General features: G+C 50.0%; 2 protein-coding genes across 5 annotated transcripts; one reads left to right on the forward strand and one right to left on the reverse strand.

Annotated features, from left to right (window-relative positions):
- The first annotated feature begins 5,303 nt into the window (after positions 1–5,303).
- On the forward strand, positions 5,304–16,065 carry AAAS (aladin WD repeat nucleoporin). Its single transcript, XM_070407733.1, has 16 exons — positions 5,304–5,526; positions 6,159–6,286; positions 8,688–8,743; positions 9,066–9,157; positions 9,325–9,371; positions 9,632–9,730; positions 10,028–10,171; positions 13,339–13,459; positions 14,045–14,169; positions 14,360–14,420; positions 14,560–14,650; positions 15,026–15,119; positions 15,203–15,270; positions 15,402–15,483; positions 15,594–15,678; positions 15,808–16,065. Exons 1-16 carry the CDS (start codon positions 5,404–5,406, stop codon positions 16,030–16,032), a joined length of 1,641 nt encoding a protein of 546 aa, XP_070263834.1. The 5' UTR covers positions 5,304–5,403; the 3' UTR covers positions 16,033–16,065.
- Positions 16,066–16,359: 294 nt separating this feature from the next.
- MYG1 (MYG1 exonuclease) lies at positions 16,360–23,599 on the reverse strand. 4 transcript variants are annotated; one of them, XM_070407735.1, is made up of 7 exons: positions 23,362–23,599; positions 23,092–23,204; positions 19,044–19,203; positions 17,194–17,343; positions 16,995–17,105; positions 16,697–16,878; positions 16,360–16,574 (listed from the first exon to the last, which is right to left on the reverse strand). In XM_070407735.1, exons 1-7 carry the CDS (start codon positions 23,578–23,580, stop codon positions 16,376–16,378), a joined length of 1,134 nt encoding a protein of 377 aa, XP_070263836.1. In that variant the 5' UTR covers positions 23,581–23,599; the 3' UTR covers positions 16,360–16,375. The 4 variants fall into 4 exon arrangements, with proteins under 4 accessions (XP_070263836.1, XP_070263838.1, XP_070263835.1 ...); XM_070407737.1 differs by having other exon boundaries at positions 16,697–16,752; positions 16,995–17,117; XM_070407734.1 differs by having other exon boundaries at positions 16,995–17,117.
- Between the last annotated feature and the right edge of the window lie 87 nt (positions 23,600–23,686).

Raw genomic sequence — 23,686 nt, forward strand, 5'->3', positions numbered from 1 at the left:
GCTGGGTGGAGGGTCTCCAGTCCCAGGGCTGCTTGCCAGCCTCTCCTGGCTCCGTGGACCACTGCTTGCCCCTCACTCCTTTGCCCCATGCATGCTGCCCTTTGGGGTGCTCTCCATCTCTCCCCTGGCTATTCTGAGCCTGGGTAACTCCCTGCACGCCTCCTCAGCTCCCCTCTTCCCTTTGCCATAAGCACATCCCATAAGCTCTCATCTTAGGCCCTCACCTTGTGCCCGATTTCTGTACTCCGGCTTCCTAAACTCTTCTCTCGCCCTTGCTCACAGCTTCTCTCTCTTCTGCTCTTACCACACCAACTCACTTTCCTTCCATGTGGACTCGCAACACTTTATTTTTCTATGTTATTAGCTCCTTGACATCCATCCTTTCTGCTTCCGAAGCTCCACTATCCCTTTGCTTCCAGGCTCCAGTCTCCCCAAGTTCTTACTCCACTGCTGCCTGTGCTCCAGAGCATTCTTCCTTTTTACAAACACAATGATGATAACGATGATGATAATTTATTGCCCCCTGGTGGCCTCTTCATTAGGGACCAGAGTTAGGGGGTTTGGGGTTAGTGACCTGGCAGGGAGCAGGGTACCAAAAGGGGGGCAGACCAGTGGGGATCTAATCCCAAAGATGGGGTGTCCCCAGGGTCAGGGAGGCTGCCCCCAGGCCTGTATATTTAACCCCTATGTTCCAAGAGAAATGAATACTAATAATAATAATAATAATTCTATTTATCTAAGTTATGATGACAGGTCAGGTAGAGTGAGCTGGGGAGGGGGGGTGGAGGTCCATTTCTGCTATGGAAATTTTAGCCAAATGCATCTCTGTATAGAAGAAGTGTTAGTAGAGATCTTGTTAATAGAATTTCTATCTTCAGGGTCTCAGTTAAAGGGGTTCCTCTTTTAGTGGAATCTGCTAATAGGGCTGGTTAGCTTGATCAGTTAAAGAGTGATGGAGTATCTCTCAATTAGGGAATCCCTAATATTCCCACCCCCAGCCAGAAGCTGTGAAACTTCAAGTCCTATGGAAGGGGGAGGGGGGACTGGAATTACCCCAGCTTCCTCAAACCCAAAACCAGTTCTTCCACTTCTCCTCCCTTGACACCATGACCCCATCAGGCTAATCCCTTGTTGCCATGGTTACGGAGAATTTACAGCTGCCATTTTAGACAGGCTCATTGGAGAAGCCCACCTAACAGGAGGACATTGGCTTGGAGGCGCCTCTCCTGAAGAATAGGTGGGGAAGGCTTTCTCTGGGATCAGATGAAAATAAATCAAGTATTTATTGAGTGCCTACTCTGTGCAAGGCACTGGGAACAAGGCTGGTGCCTAGAGGCCATGAAAAAGAAGTTATAGAGCTAGGAGGACGTACTAGTCGGTCCCTAAGCTGATTTGGGTGCGTACAGAGGCCCCCAACCTGGGACTTTCGATGCTCCCACCTCCAGTGACTTTAAAGCCGCTTCGTGCCTTTGAATACCTTTCCTGTGACTTTGGATCCTCCTTTTCTGTCTCCTGCTCCCTCAAGGCCCCCAGTTAAAGGGTTAAAGCCGCTGGAGCTTGGGGAGAGGGTAATAAAATGGAAGGGAAGGGATCATGCCCTCATGGAGTCTTTTCTTCTTCTTTTTCTTAATTTAATAAATAAAAGTTCGATTTTAAACTTTGTCCTGGTGAGGAAAGGGGAGCTGGAAGGGAACAGAGTGAGCCACAGGATTCCTCTTTGGCCAGTCGGGGGCCCCTCCCGGGCGCTCACTGGAGCCGGTTTGCACGTTCTGCCCGCGGGAGCCGCTCCGCCGCCAGCTCTCCGGCGGGGTCCGTGTGGCCGCGCAGAGCTCTCCGCAGGGTGGGGAGGGCGGAGCGGCGTCTTCCTCTGCTCTTTCTCGGGCCCGGCAGCCATGAGCCCTGCAGGCCCGGCGCGGGACCCGGACCCACACCAGCCCCAGACCTACCGAGGGGCGGCTCCCGCGGGCGCCCCGGCCTGGCACGCCACCCGCCCCCGTCCCGGCCGCAATCAGCCGTGCCCGCCGCGGAGTGAGCGGAGGAACAAAAGCCACTCTGTGGCGGCCATCCCCCAGCCACAATAGGGCTTTGTGCGGCCTCACCCCCCAGGGCTCCCCTGCTGGACTAGGGGGGCCCCGGGCCGCGCCCCCGGGCCCGGGCCCGACTGCGAGGGCGCCCCAGCCCACGGTCCCTCTCGCGGGCTCGGGAGCCGCGTGGCGGCGCCAGAGGGGGCGGGAGGAGGTGGCGGGGGGCCGGGGCGGCGTGTCCGAGGCGGCGAGCCGGGCGGTCTCGGGGTGCGAGCCCCCTCCCCACTCGGCCGCCCTCCGCCAGGTGCGAAATCTCCTGCCCTCCGGCGCGGCTTCAAAGACGCTTTGAAGAAATCCACGTTCCGACGTCTCGGGGGGCCGAGCCGGGGCGGGGGCGGGGGCGGCTAGAGGCGGGGGCCGCTGGAAGCCGGCCCCCGAGAGGGGACCCGGAGTGGACCCCGGACTCCCGCCCCCGCCCGCCCCGAGACCCCCCAGGGCCTGGCCCGCTCGCCTCCCGGCCTCCGCCTGCCCGGTGCCAGCTCCAGCCCGCCGCAGCCCCGCGGTCCTCCCCTCCCCAGCCCCTCGGCCCCTTTCATCTTCCCTAGACTCCGCTTGGGGTTTTGCTGGTTTCTGGGAGATAAAAACCGCCTCAAACAGCGGCGGCGCGCCGCCAGGACAAACAGGGCTGGGCGGGCCATGTGCGCCTGGTTACCGGCCCCGGCCGGGTCGCCGGGAAGGGGCGGCGGGCCGGGCTCCAGGCACCCAGGCTCCCGCGATGCCTCCCCAAGTGGGGGGCCCCTGCCAGAAGTCTCGGGCGCTGCCTCGGTTTCCCGCCCGGGTCGCCGGGGGTGGGCGGAGACCTCCCGCTAAGCTCTCCCTGCGCCCGGGGCGCTGGGTCACAGGCGCTGTGTCGCCGGGGCCGTCGCGCCCCCTGGTGAGGTTCGTGGGGAGCGCGCGAGGCCTGGGCTTCAGTCTCCTTCGAAGCTGCAAGTTGTGAAAACCGTTCAGCGGACATTAAATAAGGAGTACGGGGAAGGCGGTGGCGGGAGGTGAATGCACAAAGCACAGTTCCTCCTTCCAGTGCCCATCGCGGGTTGAGAGGCAAGCACCCACCCGATAATGACAGCGCAACCTGTCGGTGGAAATCAGGCTTCGTCAAAGGGAGGTGGGAGTTGCAGGCCGAGGCCATAGTCATTTCTTGGGGGTATCTTCGGGTTGGATGGTGTCACGCCTGAGGCAAAACAAAATCTTTGCGGTGTGTTCTCAGCGCTTTCCACTAATCTGTCAGCGTCACAGACTCCTACCTCCAAACCGGTCCTGCTTCCCCTGCCCAAGCAGAGCTTTCCCAACTAGCTCCCCAAAGGGTTTTTACATTATGCTCTTGAAGCCTCCTGTGACTTCCCAGGCTACAGGGAGCGGATCTAGCAAAAATCGTTCTGTGCAGTATCACCTGGGAGCTTTTTTGGAAATTTAGCTTCAGAGGTCCATTCAGAATCTGCATTTTAGCAAGATCCTCAGATGGGTCCTAGGGCCATGAACATTCTAGAGTCCTTGTTTTCCGACCTGGGAATAACTCTTGGTAGAAAGGAGCAGCAGACACAGAAGCTAAGAATGCTAAACTATAATGCGCACTAGAGCCTCCCATGAGATGAGCAGTGTTTTTTTTTTAATATATATATTTTTTATTGATTTCACAGAAGAGAGAGGGAGAGATAGAAACATCAATGATGAAAGAGAATCACCTATCTGCTGCTGCCCCCTGCACGCCCCCCACTGGGGATCCAACCCACAACCCGGGCATGGGCCCTTGACAGGCATGTGCCCTTGACTGGAATTGAACCCGGGACCCTTCAGTTTGCAAGCCAATGCTCTCCAGCGGTTCTCAACCTGTGGGTTGCGAACAATGAAAATACATCCTGCATATCAGATATTTACATTACGATTCATAACAGTGGAAAAATTGCAGTTATGAAGTAGCAACGAAAATAATTTTATGGTTGGGGGTCACCACAACATGAGGAAGTGTATTAAAGGGTCGCAGCATTAGGAAGGTTCACTGCATCCACTGAGCCAAACCGGCTAGAGCAAGATGAGCAGTTCTTGGGAGTGAGGACTGTGACTCAAAAATTTCTCTGTCTCGCCCTAGCTGGTTTGGCTCAGTGGACAGAGCATCAGCCTGAGGACTGAAAAGTTCTGGGTTCGATTCTGATCAAGGACACATGCCCGGGTTACAGGCTCAATCCCCAGTAGGGGTTGTGCTGGAGGCAGCCGATCAATTCTCTCTCATCATTGATGTTTCTATGTCTCTCTCCCTCTCCCTTCCTCTATATCAATAAAAATATATTTTTAAAAAATTTCTCTGTCCCCAGAGTATGGTCTTTGGAATTTGCTCATTAACATTTGTTAAATGAATGAACCAATGCCTAAGTCATCTAGTCCATGACAGTTATGGCTAAGGATCTCTGATATCTGTTTAGCAGTTTATAATTTATTAAATGGCTTCATTTCTATTATTTTGAATGGGAAACAACCACATGAAATAAGAGGACATTCTGCAAGTGAGGAAGCGGAGGCTTAAAGAATTCAATGATTTTTCCCAAGGTCATGTAGCTGTAAGCTGAGGAGCCCCCATTCTGCATTAGACTCCTTGGAGTTAGATGGAATAAGATCAATTTCACTTTTATTCTGAAGTTAGAATGCCTGGTTATGATATTTTTAGGTCAAATTTCTCAGTGTCTGGTTCTCATGGGGACAATTGTTGTAAAGATTATACAAGCGCTTATAATAAATGCGCAGGAAATGTTACTGTTTTCCAACTGTTCCCCCTTTTCCTTCCAGGACGCCTAGCCCTGTGGGCCCTAGGTTCTGGCGGCCGCACTACTCGCTCTCAATGACTTTTCTTCTCCTGGAGGCTTTCCAGCCCATGTGACCGTCTCTGTTTTCCTCGGTGCGATTCACAGTCCTGGGAGGGTTAAATGAGGTACTTTCCTGAACGTGGCTTAGTTGGGGCTTTCCAAGCGCTGAGAGAGTGGGAAACTGTATTTGGGAATTCGGAACTGGGAAAAACAGCAGCCCCACAGGAAAAAAACAAAAACCTCCCAACTAGGGGTTGGCCCTGCGGACGTGTCCGCGCCGTTTTCCCTCCAGCCGCCAGGCGGCGCGCGAGGAAGCGCTAGAAGTCTATTCCCCCACCCACCCACCCCCGCTACCCCGACTGCGCAAGCGTCCTTCTTCTGCATTGTTCTCTTCACTTCCGTTGAGCTTTACTTCGCTGTTTGTCCCAGGCGGCTACCCGTACGCATCCGAATCTAGCCCGGGAACTGAGAGAGCCGCTGCGTCCGCGCGTTTGCCGCTTCCGGACGTCTGCAGGAGCGGCAAGATGTGCTCTCTCGGGTTGTTCCCTCCGCCTCCGCCTAGGGGCCAGGTCACCCTATACGAGCACAATAACGAGCTGGTGACAGGCAACAGCTATGAGAACCCTCCTCCCGACTTCCGGGGCCAGGTGGCCGGGGCGGGGAGGGAGGGACCCACAGGCTTGGGGCGGAGTCGGGGAGAACCGGGGACCCGAGGCTGTGCGGCGGGGGCGGGGTTGGGGTTGCAGCCCCCACGTTGGCGCACTGGACACTGCCTGGCCCGGGCTGGAGAAGGATAGAAGCGCAGGATGTATTTTAGGGCTGGGATTGGAGGATGAGGGGTGCTGAGAAGCTGGGGGGCAGGCCTAGAGAGAGTGCAGAGGATGTGAGGGTGCAGGAGAAGTCCTGAGAAGGTGGGATCAGTGTCTGGGAGAACTGGGAAAGCACAACTTGGAGAGTTTTGTTTTTCCCCGTGGTGTTCCTGGGAAGGAAAAGGAAGAAAAAAGGACACTTATTGAGCGTTTACTCTGTAAGGAGGCGGCTCTGAGTTAGGTGTTCACAAATATTATAAGATTTAATAATCACAACAACCCTGTGAAATTGTATTGTAGTTTTACAGATAAGAGCTAAGAGCTGTTTTCCGGTTTTTCAAGTGTATTTGTGGAAAAGGGAAATGGGTCTCTGGAGCCTCTTACCCTTAGGCCAGCCATGGTTCGGAGACGGCAGGGAGTTCAGCAGAAAGAGACGGACTCATTGCCAACCTCTCATTTCTGGGTTATAGTGGATCAATTTTCCTGTCCTAAACCTGTCTAAGGACCCCCTGAAGAACCCTGGGCGGCTGGACCATGGCACAAGAACTGCTTTCATTCATCATCGGGAGCAAGTGTGGAAGAGATGCATCAATATTTGGTGAGACATGGCAAAGGGTCTCCTGGAGATGATGAGGTCACCACCCCTCTGCCTCCGCTGCTAGGCTCTCGATCCTCATTGTAGAACTCAAGGCTGTGCAACAGTTTTTCCATTTCAGCTCCAATGACTTGCCTTGCTTTCTGGTTTGATCATGTGAACCTGCTCCCTACTCAGCAAGGTTGGCTCTAAGGTCGCAGCGAATGATCTGGTACCTAGGTCATTCATTTTGCACATACTGCCTGGAGCCATACTGCCTGGATTAATTTCCTGGCTGTGCCACTTTTAGCTGTGTGACCTTGGGCAAATTACTTATTCACTGTGCCCCTCAGTTGCTTCATCTGTAAAGTGGCACCTGTCTCTCAAGGTTGTAGTGATGATTAAATGAGTTAGTAGATGTAAAACACTTAGAGAACAATGCCTGGCCCATACGAATCCCCTCAAGAGTTAGCTACTATCATTGTCATTTGTAGAGTGAATTCCTACAAATGAAGTAGCTGGTTTCAAAGGGTATGTTCATTTGTAATTTCATGTGCTGTTGTCAAATAGTCCTCCTTTGAAATTGTGCATAGTAGCCCTACCCGGGTTTGCTCAGTGGTTAGAGAGTCAGCCTGGGGCGAGGTTCGATTCTGGTCAAGGGCATGTACCTCGGTTGCAGGTTGCAAGCTTGAGCCCCAGCCCCAGTCCGGGCACCGGGGCGCGTGTGTGGGAGACAACCAGTCGGTGTGCATCTTGCATTGATGTTTCTCTTCTCTCTCTCCCTCCCTTCCATTCTCTAAAAAAAAAAAAAAAAAAAAAAAATCAATGGAAAAAATATCCTCTGGCCTAGCCTGTTTGGCTCAGTGGATAGAGTGTTGGCCTGTTTACTGAAGGGTCCCAGGTTCAATTCCCAGTCAGGGCACGTGCCGGGGTTGCAGGCTTGATCCCTAGTGTGGGGCATGCAGGAGGCAGCTGATCCATGATTCTCTGTCATCATCTATGTTTCTATCTCCCTCTCCTCCCTTCCTCTCTGAAATCAATAAAAATCTATTTTAAAAAAAGAAAAAATATATATCAAAGAAAAAAGAAAAGAAATTGTTCATATTTATAGTCCTATCAGCAGTGCTGTCAAACTTTAGTATTTGGGCCCTAGCTGGTTTGGCTTAGTGAATAGAGCATTGGCCTGTGGACTGAAGGGTCCTGGCTTTGATTCTGGTCAAGGGCACATGCCCGGGTTGTGGACTCAATCCCCACTAGGGGTCGTGCAGGAGGCAGCCCAGTGATGGCGAACCTTTTGAGCTCGGCATGTCAGCATTTTGAAAAACCCTAACTTAACTCTGGTGCCGTGTCACATATAGAAATTTTTTGATATTTGCAATCATAGTAAAAAAAAGATTTATATTTTTGATATTTATTTTATATATTTAAATGCCATTTAACAAAGAAAAATCAACCAAAAAAATGAGTTCATGTGTCACCTCTGACACGCGTGTCATAGGTTCGCCATCACTGAGGCAGCCGATCAATGATTCTCTCTCATCATTGATGTTTCTATCTCTCCCTCTCTCTTCCTCTCTGAGATCAATAAAAGTATATTAAAACAAAAAAACTTCAATATTTGGTATTACAGTATGATTTAATTTGCATGTCTCTTGTATGTGAGTGAAGTTAAATATCAGTTCATTGTCTGAAAGTTATTCAGTCCTGGGCCCTTTCTCACTTTCTGCCTCTCCAGCTGCTGCTTCTCTTCCTGATGTTCCTTAGATGTTGGTGTCCTGGGCTGGACTTGCAACTGATGCTCCACACCTGGGTGTTCCCTTGTCTGCCAAACACCCCCTCTAACCTGCAGCCAGACTGATCTTTCTAAAATGCCTCTGCTTAGTAATCCTTCCATGGCTTTCCATTCACTGACGTAGGGCTAGTCTTTATTCCTTGACTGGCTCACAAGGCCCTGAAAGACATCTGAGCCTTAGTTGCCTAATTGGTAAAATGTGCAGAATGCTCATTTTAGTGTGATAATTAAATGAAAGAACAATATATCAAGTGCATGGCACATAGTTGCCACTCAATAAATGTGAATTCTCTTTTTTTTTTTTAAAAAATATATTTTATTGATTTTTTACAGAGAGGAAGGGAGAGAGATAGAGAGTTAGAAACATCGATGAGAGAGAAACATCGACCAGCTGCCTCCTGCACATCTCCCACTGGGGATGTGCCCGCAACCCAGGTACATGCCCTTGACCAAAATCGAACCTGGGACCCCTCAGTCCGCAGGCCGACGCTCTATCCACTGAGCCAAACCGGTTTCGGCAAATGTGAATTCTCTTAATTGTAATACATGTTTATTGAGTGAATGAATGACATTTGTAGAAGGTAGACTGAAGAGATCAGAGTACTCTGACTCACAGCTTCCTCTTCTCATCAGGCGTGATATGGGCCTTTTTGGGGTGCTGAATGAAATTGCTAACTCGGAGGAGGAGGGTAAGTATTTCTCCCTCCAGCCCTCTCTAGTTTTGCTATTGGCATCACCCCTTCATATTTTAACTCATCCTGGTACCTGTTGGCCCAGCCCCTTTCCCTTTAGCCCTGTTTTCCCTGGCCAGTTGTCTACACTGCTGCCATCTTTACTCCTCCCCTCTACCCACCCCGCATATCCCAGATCCCAGAGTGGGTGTCCAGAATGAGGTGTCCAGAAACACTTATTTGGTAGAAGGGCCTGGGGAGTGCTCATCCCTCACCTAAGAGGGTCCCCAGTTAGAGCCCTGTGAACGGTTTAATCAGAGCTGTTTCCTCAACCCCACAGTATTTGAGTGGGTGAAGACTGCGTCCAGTTGGGCCCTGGCACTCTGTCGATGGGCCTCCTCCCTCCATGGGTCCCTGTTCCCACACCTGTCTGTAAGTTTAGCTTTCTCCCCTGGCCCTTCCCACTCCCATCCCCCTCTCCATTTCCGTAAGGGCGGGGTGGGTGGGAAACCTGCAGAAGGGGGTGTGGTCCAGGGGGGACATTATGGGGATAAGCTCCTTTTGTCCCAGTGCATCCTTGATCCGATTTGCTCTTACAGCTCAGGAGTGAAGATCTGATTGCTGAATTTGCCCAAGTCACAAATTGGTGAGTGTACCAGCTCTGAGGCTTTGGTAGGAAGGAAGTCCTGAAACTTGCAGCTTCTTTTGGGGAGAGGGAAGTCTATGCACAGATTCCTCCCACCCCTTTCCTGACTGCCTCCCATATTCTCACTCCTTCTTCCTCCCCCCAAAAATAAAAGAAAAAGTAAAAAACAATAATGTCCTTATATGAAAAGGAATCTAAGCTTCTGGGTTGGGGTCAGGATAGGTATAGATTTGGACTCTTCATGCTCATTCCTGCCCCAGGTCCAGCTGCTGCTTGCGGGTCTTTGCATGGCACCCCCACACCAACAAGTTTGCGGTGGCCCTGCTAGATGATTCGATCCGTGTGTATAATGTTAACAGGTATGTGGGGGCCTTCTGGGCAAGCTCTGACTCTTCAGTCTCCATGGTATAGTCTCCACTTCCCTCTCCCGCCTCGGTCCCAGGGGAGTCCTGCAGTTCCTGGGCCTGGTCCACAGGGCTCCTTCTAGAACTGGATGTGTCCTCTATCCAGATATAACCTTTATCTTATCCTGTCCCACAAAACCCTGGCCCTGGGTAATGAGCTTTCTTCTCTGTAGATTTGCCTCTCAACTGTACTGAGTTCCTCTGAGCCTTAGTGTTCCTGTTTTGACTCAGTCTCCAACCCCTTCTTCCCAGCACTATAGTCCCCTCTCTGAAGCACCGGCTGCAGCGAAATGTGGCAGCTCTGGCCTGGAAGCCCCTTAGTGCCTCTGTCCTGGCTGTGGCCTGCCAGACCTGCATTCTCATCTGGACCCTGGACCCCACCTCCTTGTCTACCAGGTGAGTCCCACTCTGTCTACTGTGGCCTAAAGGTTGTGGCCCTGCTAGGTGTAGTGAGGAGGTCTCAAAGGAGAAGTTCTTTGTCCTCACAGCAGTTCCCACGGGAGAAGTAGACCTAAGGTCAAGGTGGCGGTGCTAAACACTTTAATCTAGAGAAAGGGACAGAAGCAGGGGCTTCTGGGATTCTGGGAAGTGTGTATCTATGAATTAAGGAGTGGAAAGGCTGTCTCTTTTAGAAGACTGTCAGATACAGGTTTAAGGGAAGGTGGGAAGGGAGTTAATATGGATATAAATTGAAACCAATGAAAAATAACCCCCAGAATTAACTAATATAAAACCAGAAACTGGTTGTTTAAATTATGAATAAAGAAAAAAACCTTTTAGTCAGCCTTGTTGAGGTAAAAGAAAATCAAAGTACATATGCTATTTTTAGAATGGGAATGGAGAGATAACCACAGCTATGGAAGAAAATAGAGTTATTAAAGAATATTATATACATGTTTAGACTAAGAGATTTGAAAATCTAAAGGAAATGTTCGCTTTTCTAGCAAAATATAAACTACTAAAGTGGATTGTTGAAGAAATTAAAAGGGATGAGCTCTACCACTAAAAACATGCCAGGCTGACATGGTTTTATGAGAGTTTTATCTAATTGTCAAAGAAAAGATCATCTCCATGCTATTTAATTCAGATCATAGAAAAATTAGGAAATCCTTCTGATTAAATTTTTACTTTTAATAAACTTCATTTTGGTATAATTTTATTTATTTTTTAAAAATTGATTTCAGAGAGGAAAGGAGAGGGAGATAGAAACATCAGTGATGAGAGGGAATCATTGATCTCTTCATTCCACCAGCCGGTGCGCTATCCATTGAGCCAAACCAGCTAGGGTGATGATTTTAAATTTTAGCAAAGATAGTGGAGAGTTTTGATATATCCTTCATGCAATTTCCCCATTTTAAATATATTTCCATGTTACATTTGTCAAAACTAAGAAACTGCCCAACAGGTGTAGCTCAGTGGTTGAGCGTTGACCTATGAACCAGGAGGTCACAGTTCGATTCCTGGTCAGGGCACATACCTGGGTGGAGGGCTCGATCCCCAGCATGGGGCATGCAGGAGGCAGCCGATCAATGACTCATTCTCATTATTTATTTATTTATTTTATTAATCCTTACCTGAGACATTTTTTCCATTATTTTACTTATTTATTTTTTCTTAGAGAGAGTGGAAGGGAGAGGGAGAAACAGAGAGGAACACCAATGTGAGAGAGACGCATCAATTGGTTGCCTCCCACACACACACCCAACCAGGGCCAGGAGCCTACAACTGAGGTATATGCCCTTGACTGGAATCGAACTCTGGACGCTTCAGTCCACAGGCCAACGCTCTATCCACTGAGCCAAAGCAGCCAGGGCTCATTATTTATGTTTCTCTCTCTCCCTCTCCCTTCCTCTCTAAAAATCAGTAAAAAACATAAAGGAAAAAGCTGCCGCAAAACTGAAATGTCCATTTGTGGAGGCATGCCTAAATAAATTGTGGTTATTTGTTCAGTAGAATACAGGGGAGCTACTGAAAAGAATAAGATAGGTCTCTATGAACTGGAAAGGTAACTATGACTTACTGTAATGGTAAAGCATAAGTTGTAGATCAGTGGCCTAAGACCTCATTGGAGCTAAAAGTGGTTCTAGGTAAGTGGAAAAGTGAGAGGATGGCACTAATTCAGGCAGTGGCCTGTACCTGTCAGGCCAAATATGTGGCTCTGGAGATGCAAAGCTAAGACACAGTGGTGCCCTCAAGTAGTTCCCAGTTCTAGTGTTGGAGGCCAACCCCTAGGCAGCATCTTTATGGCAAGCAGAAAACAAAGCAGGAGCAGAGGAGGGAGGCCGATTTAAAAAATACATATTTTTATTGATTTCAGAGAGGAGGGAAGAGGGAGAGAGAGAGAAACATCAATGATGAGGTGCTGGGGTCCCCAAAGGTGTGGACGGAGTCGGCGAAGAAGGAATGGCACGGGGTCAGCGTTCAGTTGATCAGCATAGCGAGGTTCTCCCTCCAGGATCTCCAGCCAAGTTCTGTGTACAGCTTCTCTCCTAGGTTCTCTAGCCAGTCTCTGTCCAGGTTCTCTTGCTATGTTCTGTCTAGGTTCTCCAGCCAAGTTCTGTAGCCAGGATCTTTTGCCATGTTCTCTCCCTAGGTTCTGTCTCTAGGTTCTTCTGTCTCTGGGTTCTGTAGCCTGTTGTCTTGTTACATCTGTATTTATACCAGTTGATTCCAATCCTATCAATCTCTATTTCAAAGGTTAGGGCGTTTCTTATCTCCATTCCAGGGAGTAAAGATTATGTAGCTTAAGTGTGATTGTTTGTAGTTAAAGTGATTAACTACCCACCTGGCACTTAGTTAAGGGGTTTTATCCCCTCCCTAACTTCAGGGGAAAATCCCTACCTGGGGAAACAACCTTTCTCGGAGAGGTGACCTTGGTTAAAACACATAGCGCCAAGAAGGTGAGCAAACATATTAAGAACAGTATGCCATATATGCCAGGTCCCTTGAAACAGCAAGGATGGACCGGCTCCCGGCAATGAGGAGAATCATTGATTGGCTGCCTCCTGCACACTCCCTACTGGGGATCGAGCCCGCAATCTCGACCAGAATCAAACCTGGGACCCTTCAGTCCGCCACTCTATCCACTGAGCCAAATCGGTTAGGGCAGGAGACTGGTTCTTATAAGGAAAGGCAAAAACACAGGTTTTGCAGCACAGGATGAGTTCTGGGGAGTGGCAGATGGTTCTGGCAAGAGAAGAATTTATCCCAGGCCCCCGGCAAGATGGTCCTTTGGGAAGAGGGCTGTCTTCTCTGGTGGAGCATGACATCTCCCCAGCTTACCAATTCTAGCTTTACTGGTCAGAAAGTTTTATTTCTCCTTGAGGACTCTAGTGAAAGCTTACTCCCCTTTACCCACTTTCCTCTATGGACCTACTGGTGGTGACATTGCCTTTCCTTATTTTTTCCTTTAACTTACACAACCCTTATTCATTTTCTCCAACCTGGATTTGAGCTCCGAGGGGCCACTGGGCTTTGGAAATTTTATCAGGAGGCAAGGAAATAAAATCATGGGGCTTTCTTCTTGTTGTCTTCTGACTTCATACCCTATTTCCTCTTGGCAGACCCTCTTCTGGCTGTGCCCAAGTGCTCTCTCACCCTGGGCACACACCTGTCACCAGCTTGGCCTGGGCCCCCAGTGGGGGGCGGCTCCTCTCAGCTTCACCTGTGGATGCTGCTATCTTGGTAGGTTGGTCTCCACCCTTCTTTTGGTCATTGCAGCCACTCCTCAGGCTGAGGAAAGAGCCTTCTTTGCCTAGTGGTGGAAAATATCCTTTAGGAAGGAGAGGGATAGTTGTCCATTCAGTCTTAAACTTACCTAGGGAAGGAGCTGCATCATCCAGACTCTCAGATTTAACATTCTGCCTGCTATAATTGTAAACATAAAACCTATTTTTCCTCCTGTTTTTTTTTTGTTAATCCTCACCTGAGGATGTTTTCTCTATTGGAGTGGAAGGGGGTTGGGGGGCAGGGGAGGCAGAGAAACATTGATGTGAGAGAGACACATCGTCCCTATCAGGGCTGGGGATCGAGCCTGCAACTGCAGTATGTGTCCTTGTGCCCTTGACCAGAATCGACCGGTGACTGTTCAGGCTATAGGCCAACGCTCTAACCAGTGAGCAAACTGGCTAGGGCATATTTCCTTCTGTTTTAACAGCCCCGTTCCTGTTCCCTTCCTTTCTGGTACTTTGTACCTTAAAGAGGGGAGCCCCTGTGAGATGATAGGGGTGCTTGAGTTTCCTGTCTACTCTCTTGACCCCACTCTCCTAGGTATGGGATGTCTCAACAGAGACCTGTGTTCCCCTTCCCTGGTTTCGGGGAGGTGGCGTTACCAACCTGCTCTGGTCCCCAGATGGCAGCAAAGTCCTGGCTTCCACTCCTTCAGCTGTCTTTCGGTGAGTGGGAGGACAGAAGGAGGGCAAGAATGACCTGGAGAAAGGCACCTGGCTCCTGGAACTTCCAGCAGGAAGGACCTTCTGTCCTCATTCCTGTTCTTTGACCTGACCCCGGGACTGACAGAGGGAGTGAAGTTTATATTTTGGAACCCAGAGGTCCTAAGCTGTGATTTGCTTCTCTCTGGCGCAGAGTCTGGGAGGCCCAGATGTGGACTTGTGAGAGGTGGCCTACTCTATCAGGGCGATGTCAAGTGAGTTTCAAAGAAGCTGGGGAGGAGTGGGGCCCCTGATTCCCCAAGCTTGTCTCCCCACCTCCTCTACTTCTCTTCCTCTTACCAGTACCTTCCCCTATGGACCACCCTTCCCCTGCCTTTTGCTTCCTGATCCCAGACAGGCTGCTGGAGCCCAGATGGAAATCGGCTGCTGTTCACTGTATTGGGGGAACCACTGATTTACTCCTTATCATTCCCAGAACGTTGTGGTGAGTTAGGGGAAACACTTCGGGGTGCAGACCATCTCTGGGGTAGTCAGAGGCAGGCAGGAACCCTCTGGAATATGCTACTCTGAAGGATAAGGGGAAGGAAAGCAGCTTGGGGGACGAGAGGTGTTGATGCCTGTGATGGAGAGGAGGCAGGGGACAAGTCAGATGTCCGTTTCTTGTGCAGTGGGGCCTTGACTTACAAGTTTAATTCGTTCCAAGACCGAGCTCGTTAAGGAGCTCGTTAACTCAAATTACTCTATCAACTCAATGCAAAAAATTGGAGGAGAGACAGCTGGTATCTCAAAAAACTCACTAGTCGGGACACTCGTAAGTCAAGACCCCACTGTACTTAAGAGCCTCTGCCCTTATCTACAGGTGAGGGAAAGGGGCGTGTTGGAGGTGCAAAATCAGCAACGATTGTGGCAGATCTGTCTGAGACAACAGTACAGACACCACATGGAGAGGAAAGGTGAGCTGAGTGGGTGAAGGGGAGAGGCAGTGGAATGTGGGAGACCGTGCTGAGCCCTCCCAACCTACTGTTCTGACCCATAGACTTGGGGGAGAGGCTCACTCCATGGTCTGGGACCCCAGTGGGGAGCGTCTGGCTGTGCTCATGAAAGGTAAGAGGTGGGGAGGAAGGACTATGCTCAGGCCCCAGCCACCTTACCAGAGTGTCCATGCCTGGCTGCAGTTCTTTGCCCCTGCCCTGCGATTCAGCCTCTGGGTTCCTTCCTGCATCCATTTCTTACAGGAAATCCCCAGGTCCAGGATGGTAAGCCAGTCATCCTCCTTTTTCGCACTCGAAACAGCCCTGTGTTTGAGCTACTTCCTTGGTAAGTGCTGGGCAGGCCATTAGATCTGGGCTTCTCACCAGCCTTCCCTCACTAAACCCACATCCCACCTCTGCCTCCAGTTGCCTGCTTATTGTTTCTTCTTCCCCTAGTGGCATTATCCAGGGAGAGCCAGGAGCCCAGGCCCAGAGCATCACTTTCCATCCTTCCTTCAGCAAAGGGGCTCTGCTCAGTGTGGTGAGTAGGCCAGGCTGCTGGGGTTTCCAGGGGTGAGGTGGAGGAGCTGAGGGCCTTGGCTGCTGTGTGGCTCTGCCATACGCCTCCTTTGAGCCCAGCCCAATAAGACTTCTCTTTCCCTTTCTGCAGTGCTGGTCCACAGGCCGAATTGCCCACATCCCTATGTTCTTTGTCAACGCCCAGTTTCCACATTTTAGCCCGGTGCTTGGCCGAACCCAAGAGCCCCCAGCTGGGGGTGGAGCGTCTATTCATGAACTGCCCCTCTTCACTGAGACATCCCCAATCTCTGCTCCTTGGGACTCTCTCCCAGGGCCACCACCTGCTCGGCCGCACTCCCCTCACCCCCATTTCTAATAATAAAAATTTCTTTCTGTGTTTCCCACTCAATTATGAGACTCTTTGCAAGGGAATTGCATTGGGGTATAGTGAAGAAGAAGAAGGCATAGACTTTGGGTTAAGATTTTGGTTCTGTCACTTTTAGCCACTTATGAGTTTGTCAAGTTATTTAACCTTAGGAACTAGATGGTTTTCAAATGATTATGAAAGAAAAGCTGAGAAAATACCAAAAGTCCTGAAGGTCTAGCATAGGCTCTGGCACGTAATAGATGTTTCACTTTTCCCAAATTCCAGCAAGTTCCCAGGATGGTGCAGGTTGGTAATGTGGCAAAGACTTGGTCAGTATGAGATAGAAAAAATTTTATTGGATGAGGGGATGTGAGGGAGATATAAGTGCTGGGCGCTGGGCCAAGGTGGCACGGGCCATACTCAAGGCACCCTCTCGGGTGCGGTGTCCACCAATGAAGCCGCTGGCATGGACAAAGATGCAGCCAGGAATTCCACTGACCTGGTCCAGAGCCTCATCCCGAAGACCCCGCCATGACTCTGGCAGGGGCAGCCTACAAGTGAGCAGAAAGAGCAAGTTGGTGAGAGCAAATGGAGGCCTTGAGGAACTGAGAGGGGGAGCAGAACAGAGGCCAAGACTAGTGGACTCCTCTATAGGGCTGCAACAGGGCCTCACCTGCTCTGGAATGAATGGAGCTCCTTGGGCACACACTGTACCCGCCACTGTCCAGCCTGGTCAGTGTAGATAACAAAGGCAATGGTTACTGGGGGTGACAGCCCAGATTCCAGGTGATAAAGATGCTCTTTCCAGGGGCAACCACCTTTTGCCAGTTCTATTATCTCCCCGCTTGGGTCCACCTGGAAGGGAAGTGGGGCGTGGCTGGAAGGTTCAGGGTAGGAGGAGCCTCTGTTGACCAGCAGCCCACCAGTAGTCACTAATGCCTGAGCCACAATGCCTCCTCCCACGCCTGTACCTGTAATCGCTGGGTCAGGGCCTCTTCCACCAGGGCCCGGGCTGGCATCCAGCTGTGCTGGTAGAAGTCTAGTCTCTGCAGAAACTCCTCCCGCACCAGATCCATTGCACGCTTGAACCCAGCCTGGGAATCACAGCCACTCTCATTTCCTCCCCTGAGGTCTTACATGCCTCATTTTCTTCCCCTGGGCCTTCCTTACCTCAGTGTCTTGGTTGGGCTGGTTCCAGGTGGGATTGAGCCGGGCCACCCGGGCACTCAGTGTAGTGGTCAGCGCATATCGAGGCTCTCCCTCCCACTGGGAGATCCCATTGTCCACTGCATCCACCTCCTCCACGAAGTTCTCATACATCTAAGGCAGCAGCAGAAATGCTCTTAAGGGTACCTACCACTTGCATGGTAAAGTTTTACAGGTTTCAAAGTTATGTGCATACTCTCTTATTTAATCTCAATGCAATGAGCCTGTGGGGATCTCCCAGCAACTGGATGAGGAAAGGGAATTGGGGTGTCCAGTAGCTTGCTTAAGTCAGAGCCAATAGTGCTGGAATTTGGATCACCTGATTTCTAATCCAGTGCTCATTCTATCATACAGGCCCTAGCTGAGGCAGCATGTGTGGGGAGGAGGCTGCTGACTCCTGAACAAAGATCTGGAGTTCCAGGAAGGGCCTGTGGGAGTGGACCCTGTGGCTGAGGGAGGGTAAATCTCTAGGGGGGTTGAGTAGGCTACTCAGTGACCTGTCTAATGAGGCCCAGGAGGGCCTGGCCAAGCATATGAGTCAGTTGGGAGAGAAAAGGTGCTGGACTAGACACAGCGCTGGGGTGTGGTCCCAGAGAAACCCACGGGCTGCATGGCAGCAGCAGCTGCTGCGTCTCCTGAGCCTTAAGAAATGGTAGGACAATGCTTCAAGAGTCTGGGGGCAGAAACGATATGGGATATCAGTGTTTAAGGCAAAACTGCCCTACAAAATAGGCTTACATGTCAACACGTGTGGTATGTAAAAAAAGTATTCTCAGGGAGAGCCAAAGAAGAAACTACTCTGTGCCCAGCACCTCTCAGTCTGGACCCCAACCTGATCATCAGTTAAAACTTGGGTGCAATTTAGTTCCATTGCTTAGAAACCCCTCAGCAGAAGGAAAAACTAGCCCAGGCAGTCTACAACTTTAGCATCCCAGTCTCCAATTTAACCATTCCTGTATTTTCTTACTTTTTTGGCTCATATTAATGCTGTGCCATAGGGGCAGGTAGGCTGAGTCAGAGAAGTGAACAGTCTGTCTGCAAAAAACAGAGCTGGCTGAATCTGAAGTTTGACTTGTGAACTTCACAGGAGTAGGTCTAGTACAGCCGTGGGCAAGCCGGATCCGGCCCGTTTGAAATGAATAAAACTACAAAAAAAAAAGACCGTACCCTTTTATGTAATGATGTTTACTTTGAATTTATATTAGTTCACACAAACACTCCATCCATGCTTTTGTTCCGGCCCTCCGGTCCAGTTTAAGAACCCATTGTGGCCCTCGAGTCAAAAAGTTTGCCCACCCCTGGTCTAGTAGGTGTCCTCGGAATCACTGATCCGACAGCACCCCAGGGCCGCTAGCCCTGTTCCTTCCTCAACAGCAGGAATCTGCTGAACCGCTTTCAGGAGACGCTGGTGGAACCTGAAGGTATTTTCATAATCCGACCCTTCCCAACTCATGTGCCTCTGGTGAATTACAGTGGTGCCTGACATGCTCCTCTCCCCTTTCAGGGCAGCCAGAACCTGAGCCATATGCTTCCAAATGTCAGCAGCCTCCTCTATTGCCAAGAAACAGTCATTTCTTATGTATGTCAGGTCAAGAAAAAGACTGGAAACTGCTTTATGGTTTTCAAAGCTCTTCTCCACATGTTACTTCGCACCACCACCGCATGCCCTTGTGAGATGAGCCTGACTGAGGGAGACAGTGGGCTGGCTATGGGCTGGAACCCTGATGTGAGGTCCCGTCCTAAGAGCTACGTGAGTGCCACTCCCAACTGGCCTGGTGGAGATGCACGTGGGGCATCTGTCCTCAGGTCCCCACCTTGTCATAGAGGGTGCCCACCATGCTGTCCTCTTCGCTAGTGCCCAGCAACTGGGCCAGCAGCTTGTGCCCGAAGTGCAGATAGATGAGTCCCGCACTGCTCAGCTTGGTCTGCCATGGCTTCCCAGGGGACAGGGAGCTCATGGTCTCTGTGAAAGACCTGAGGAGCACAGGGAGGTGGGGCTGAGGCAGAGCTGCCCCAGTTAACCCTGTGTATGTGCATGCGGGGGCACAATGTGGGGTAGGGGGGCTGGGGAATACTGCAGGAGCTGGAAAGGGAGAGCCCAGCTGGAGAGGCTTTGGCTTTTCCTTAGGGGTCACACAGACCGAAGCTTAAAGTCTGTGCATGCATTCGACAATGGTAAACTCAATGCTTACAACGTGCCAGACTTTGTGTTTAGACATTGGGGATAAAAAAACAGACCATGTCCCTGTCTTCAAGTTTACCTGCTAAAGGCAGACAGACACACAACCAACCAAGCGAATGCTATAGCTATGTTATAAGCAAGGAAGTGTGTGTGTGTGGGGGGGGTGGGGGGGGGGCGGGATTTAGAGAGCTTTCAGGTCATACCTGAGCAATGAATTTACGGGGTGTTCACCAGATAAAGGGTGAGGAAACATGTACATGGCTAAGAGGTCTCTTCATGGAATTGCAAGAAAGGAGCTTGGGTGTGAGAGGTGAGTGGTAAGAAAAGGTGGAAGGGCAAGCAGGGGCCACGTCATGGTAGGGCTTGCATGACATTCTTTGGAGTTTGGACTTCTATTTGTATGTAATGGGAGCCACTGAGAGACTCTAAGTAGTTAAGAGCATGTTAGAAAGAGCATTGTGCCAGCCAGCGTGGAGAACAGACGCACGATTACCTGCAGTGGTCCGGGTAAGTGAGGAAAGCAGGAATTTGAGTAGCAGTGGAACAGAGAATAGGGAAAAGTTATTAAGGAAGTAGAAACCATAGCTATAATTTGTAAATACTAATTAGAATCACCTAGGGAGCTCATTTTTTTTTGTTTTAATGATTTTTATTAAATACTGAGTAAATACAAAACATTTTAATAAAATACATATAAGGTATAGCCATGGTCAGTGTTGCTAAGTGGTTAGAGCCCTGACCCACGCACTGAAGGGTTGCAGGTTAGATTCCCAGTCAAGGGCACGTACCTGGGTTGCGGGTTTGCTCCCTGCCCTGGGTTGGAACGTGTGGGAGGCAACCAGTCAGTATATCTCACATCAATGTTTCTCTCTTTCTCTCCCTCCCTTCCACTCTCTCTGAAAAGCAATGGAAAAAATATCCTCATGTGAGAATTAACAACAACAACAAAATATATATATATATATATACATATATATATATATATACACACACACATATATATACATATATATATATATATATATATATATATATAATAAAGACTAATAACAGCCCAGCCAGTGTGCTCAGTGGTTGAGCATCAACCCATGACCCAAGAGGTCTCTGGTTAGATTCCTGGTCAGGGCACATGCTCAGGTTGGGGGCTCGGTCCCCACCCAGTAGGGGGCATGCAGAAAGTAGCTAATCAATGTTTCAGGCATCGATGTTTCTATCCATCTTCCTTCCTCTCTAAAAATTAATTAAAAAATCCCACACAGGTGAAGTTCAAAAAGAAGAAAAAATGCCCTGGCTGGTGTGTTAAGTGGTTTGAGTGTAGGCCTATGCACCAAAGGGTCACAGGTTCTATTCCTGGTCAAGGGGGTCAAAGGCAAATCCCTGGGTTGTAGGTTCGATCCCTGTGCCCCGAGGCAACCAATCAATGTTTCACTCTCTCCCCCTCCCCCCTTCCACTCTCTTTGAAGATCAATGGAAAAAATATCCTCGGATGACAATTAACAAAAACAAACAAAAAACAAAATAAGTAAAACTAAATAAATTGATGATGGAAACAGACATATGCGCTAAACTATACACAAGGGTATGATGAACACAAAATTTAGGATACTGTTTACTTTTGAAGGAGGTGGGGGGATGGGATAGGGAAGAAGCACACAAGTACAGATTCAAAGGTAATGACGGTGTTCAAATTCTTGGGTTGGGAGATTAGTTCATGGGTGTTCACTTTATGTTTTATATTCCAGAAATGTTTTTTTAAAAAATATTTTTTTTATTGATTTCAGAGAGGAAGGGAGAGGGAGAGAGATTGAAACATCAATGATGAGAGAATCATTGATTGGTTGCCTTCTGCATGCCTTCTAATGGGGATCAGCCTGCAACCCGGGCATGTGCCCTGACCAGGAATTGAACCCGGAACCCTTCAGTCCTCAGGCCGATGCTCTATCCACGAGCCAAACTGGCTAGGGCCAGAAATGTTAAATACATTATTTTATATGTCAAATACTGCATAATTAAAAAAAAAGTTTTTTAAATCCTCACACAAGGATAGTTTCCCATTGCTTTTTATTTTAAAAATATATTTTTATTGATTTCAGAGAGGCAGGGAGAGGGAGAGAGAGATAGAAACATCAATGATGAGAGGGAGTCACTGAATGGCTGCCTCCTGTACACTCTCCACTGGAGATCGAGCCCACAACCTGGGCATGTGCCCTGACTGGGAATCAAACTGTGACCTCCTGGTTCATAGGTCGACACTCAACCACTCAGTCATGCTGCTGACTGGGCTATTTTTTATTTTTATTTTATTTTTAATATTTTTGTTGATTTCAGAGAGGAATGGAGAGAGAGAAATATCAATTATGAGAGAAACACTGATCCGCTGCTTCCTGCACAGCCCCCTACTGGGGATTGAGCCCGCAACCCCCCCCCTTGACCGGAATCCAACCAAGGACCTTTCACTTTCAGTCCACAGGCCAACGCTCAATTCACTAAGCCAAACTGGTTAGGGCTTTCCATTGATTTTTAGAGAGTGGAAGAGAGAGGGAAAGACAGTGAGAAATATCAATGTGAGAGAAACACATTGATTGCCTCCTGCAGGAGCCCAGACCAGGGCTCGGGCGGGGGAGGAGCCTGCAACTGAGGTTTGTGCCCTTGACCACAACTGAACAGGGGGCCTTCTGGCCACAGGCTGACGCTCTATCCACTGAGCCAAACCAGCTAGGGCCTGCATAATGTTTTAAAGAAAGTATGTCAAATCATTAGAAAAAAGGAAGAGTCAATAATGTCAAGTCCCACCAAGAGGTGCGTTAAGGTGAGATTCTCAGCCAGTAACCTGAGCTGGTGTTGAAGTCATCGGTGGCCTTTTCATGAGCATTTCCAGTGGAGGGAGACTGGGAGAGAACCAGCTGAATGAATGACATGATTTGGAAGGGATATGGAGCCAGGGTCAGCTCTTCTTTTGAAGAATGACAGTTTAGGCTGTAAATATTGGAGGGTTCCCTCCTAACATCATTTATGAATATGTACACTTAATCATAATCACTTTAAACAGTGTGGTGTACAAGAGAGAGGATTTTTTATCTACTAGTATTTCTATTTTCAAGATGGGAGATGCCTAAATAGAGTTGTAAGTTATTGGCAAAAAGTAGAAACTGGTGGGAAGTCCAAGAGGAGAGAGTAATAGATTGGAAAGGGGACAAACAGAAGGGAACAGTGCTGCACTGGAAGGAGGGAGCGGAGGATGTTTACGAGTGGGAAACAGGAGTTTGATGAGATAGGGGCTTGAGGAGAGGGGAAAAGGATTGGAATGAAGTAGAAAACCATACATATGTGAACTGTCACCAACCACCACAATCAGGTGGGCCCAACAGTGTGAAGTGGGGCAGCAAGGGCACATGAATGGGTTAGTCCCAGCTGGGGTATTAACTGGGGAGAAAACAGTACTGGTGGGAAAAAAGTGACAGCCAGAGAAGGAGGTGAGCTGGGAGGGGCCTGAGGACTGACTAGGAGCCAAGGGAGGCCTGGGCAGGTTAGACTCGGAGGTCCACGGCCAGGTAGGCAGGTGGAGAGCCAGAAGGATGGAAGGCCGCCGTGGCACGGGACTCGACACAGCCCCTGCAGTGGATGGCTGAATTGGGGCACTGAATCAAGCTGAAGTGAAGAAAAGGTATCTGGGGACCCACCTCTGGTGATGGTCATATCGGTGTCTCTGAGGGTCGTACTCGCCACCCACATCTACCACAACGTCGCAAGAAGCCAGTTTTTCAGGGTCCCGGGTCCTCACAATCTCTGCATCCTGTAGGGGGCACCGGAGGTGAGGAGCTGCCAGGAGTCGCGCGGGTAGGGTTAATGCTAGGTTTTAGGGGGGTCGGAAGGGTAGGAGGGGGGCTCGGGCCGCCCCAGGTACCACAGGGACCCAGTGAAGGCACGCGGCCGCCCCAGGCGCACCGTACCTGGTACTCCGGCAGGAGGCGCAGCAATGCGCACGCCAGGGCTTCATCGCAGTGGAAGGTGCCGTTGTGCGTTCCTATTCGGGGCGGTGCCATGAGGCTGCGGCGGGGTCGTTTGGAGGGCTGCACGCTCTCCAGGCTGTGCATGCGGTGCCGGGCACGGAGGGGCGGCGGCGGCGGCAACAACAAAGGTAGGAGTCCCCGCAGGAAGCGGCAGCCCATACAGCTTCTCCGGTGCGAAGGCGGGAGCGCCGAGCCGGAAAAGGAAGTGCCCGCGCAGCCCCACTTCCGCCTGTCAGCGTTTCCCACGGCCCCAGGCCCCGCCCAG

The sequence above is a fragment of the Myotis yumanensis genome, unplaced genomic scaffold, assembly GCF_028538775.1.
Source record: "Myotis yumanensis isolate MYYU_CA2020_CCGP unplaced genomic scaffold, mMyoYum1.0.hap1 SCAF_3, whole genome shotgun sequence".
Classification (NCBI taxonomy): domain Eukaryota; kingdom Metazoa; phylum Chordata; class Mammalia; order Chiroptera; family Vespertilionidae; genus Myotis; species Myotis yumanensis.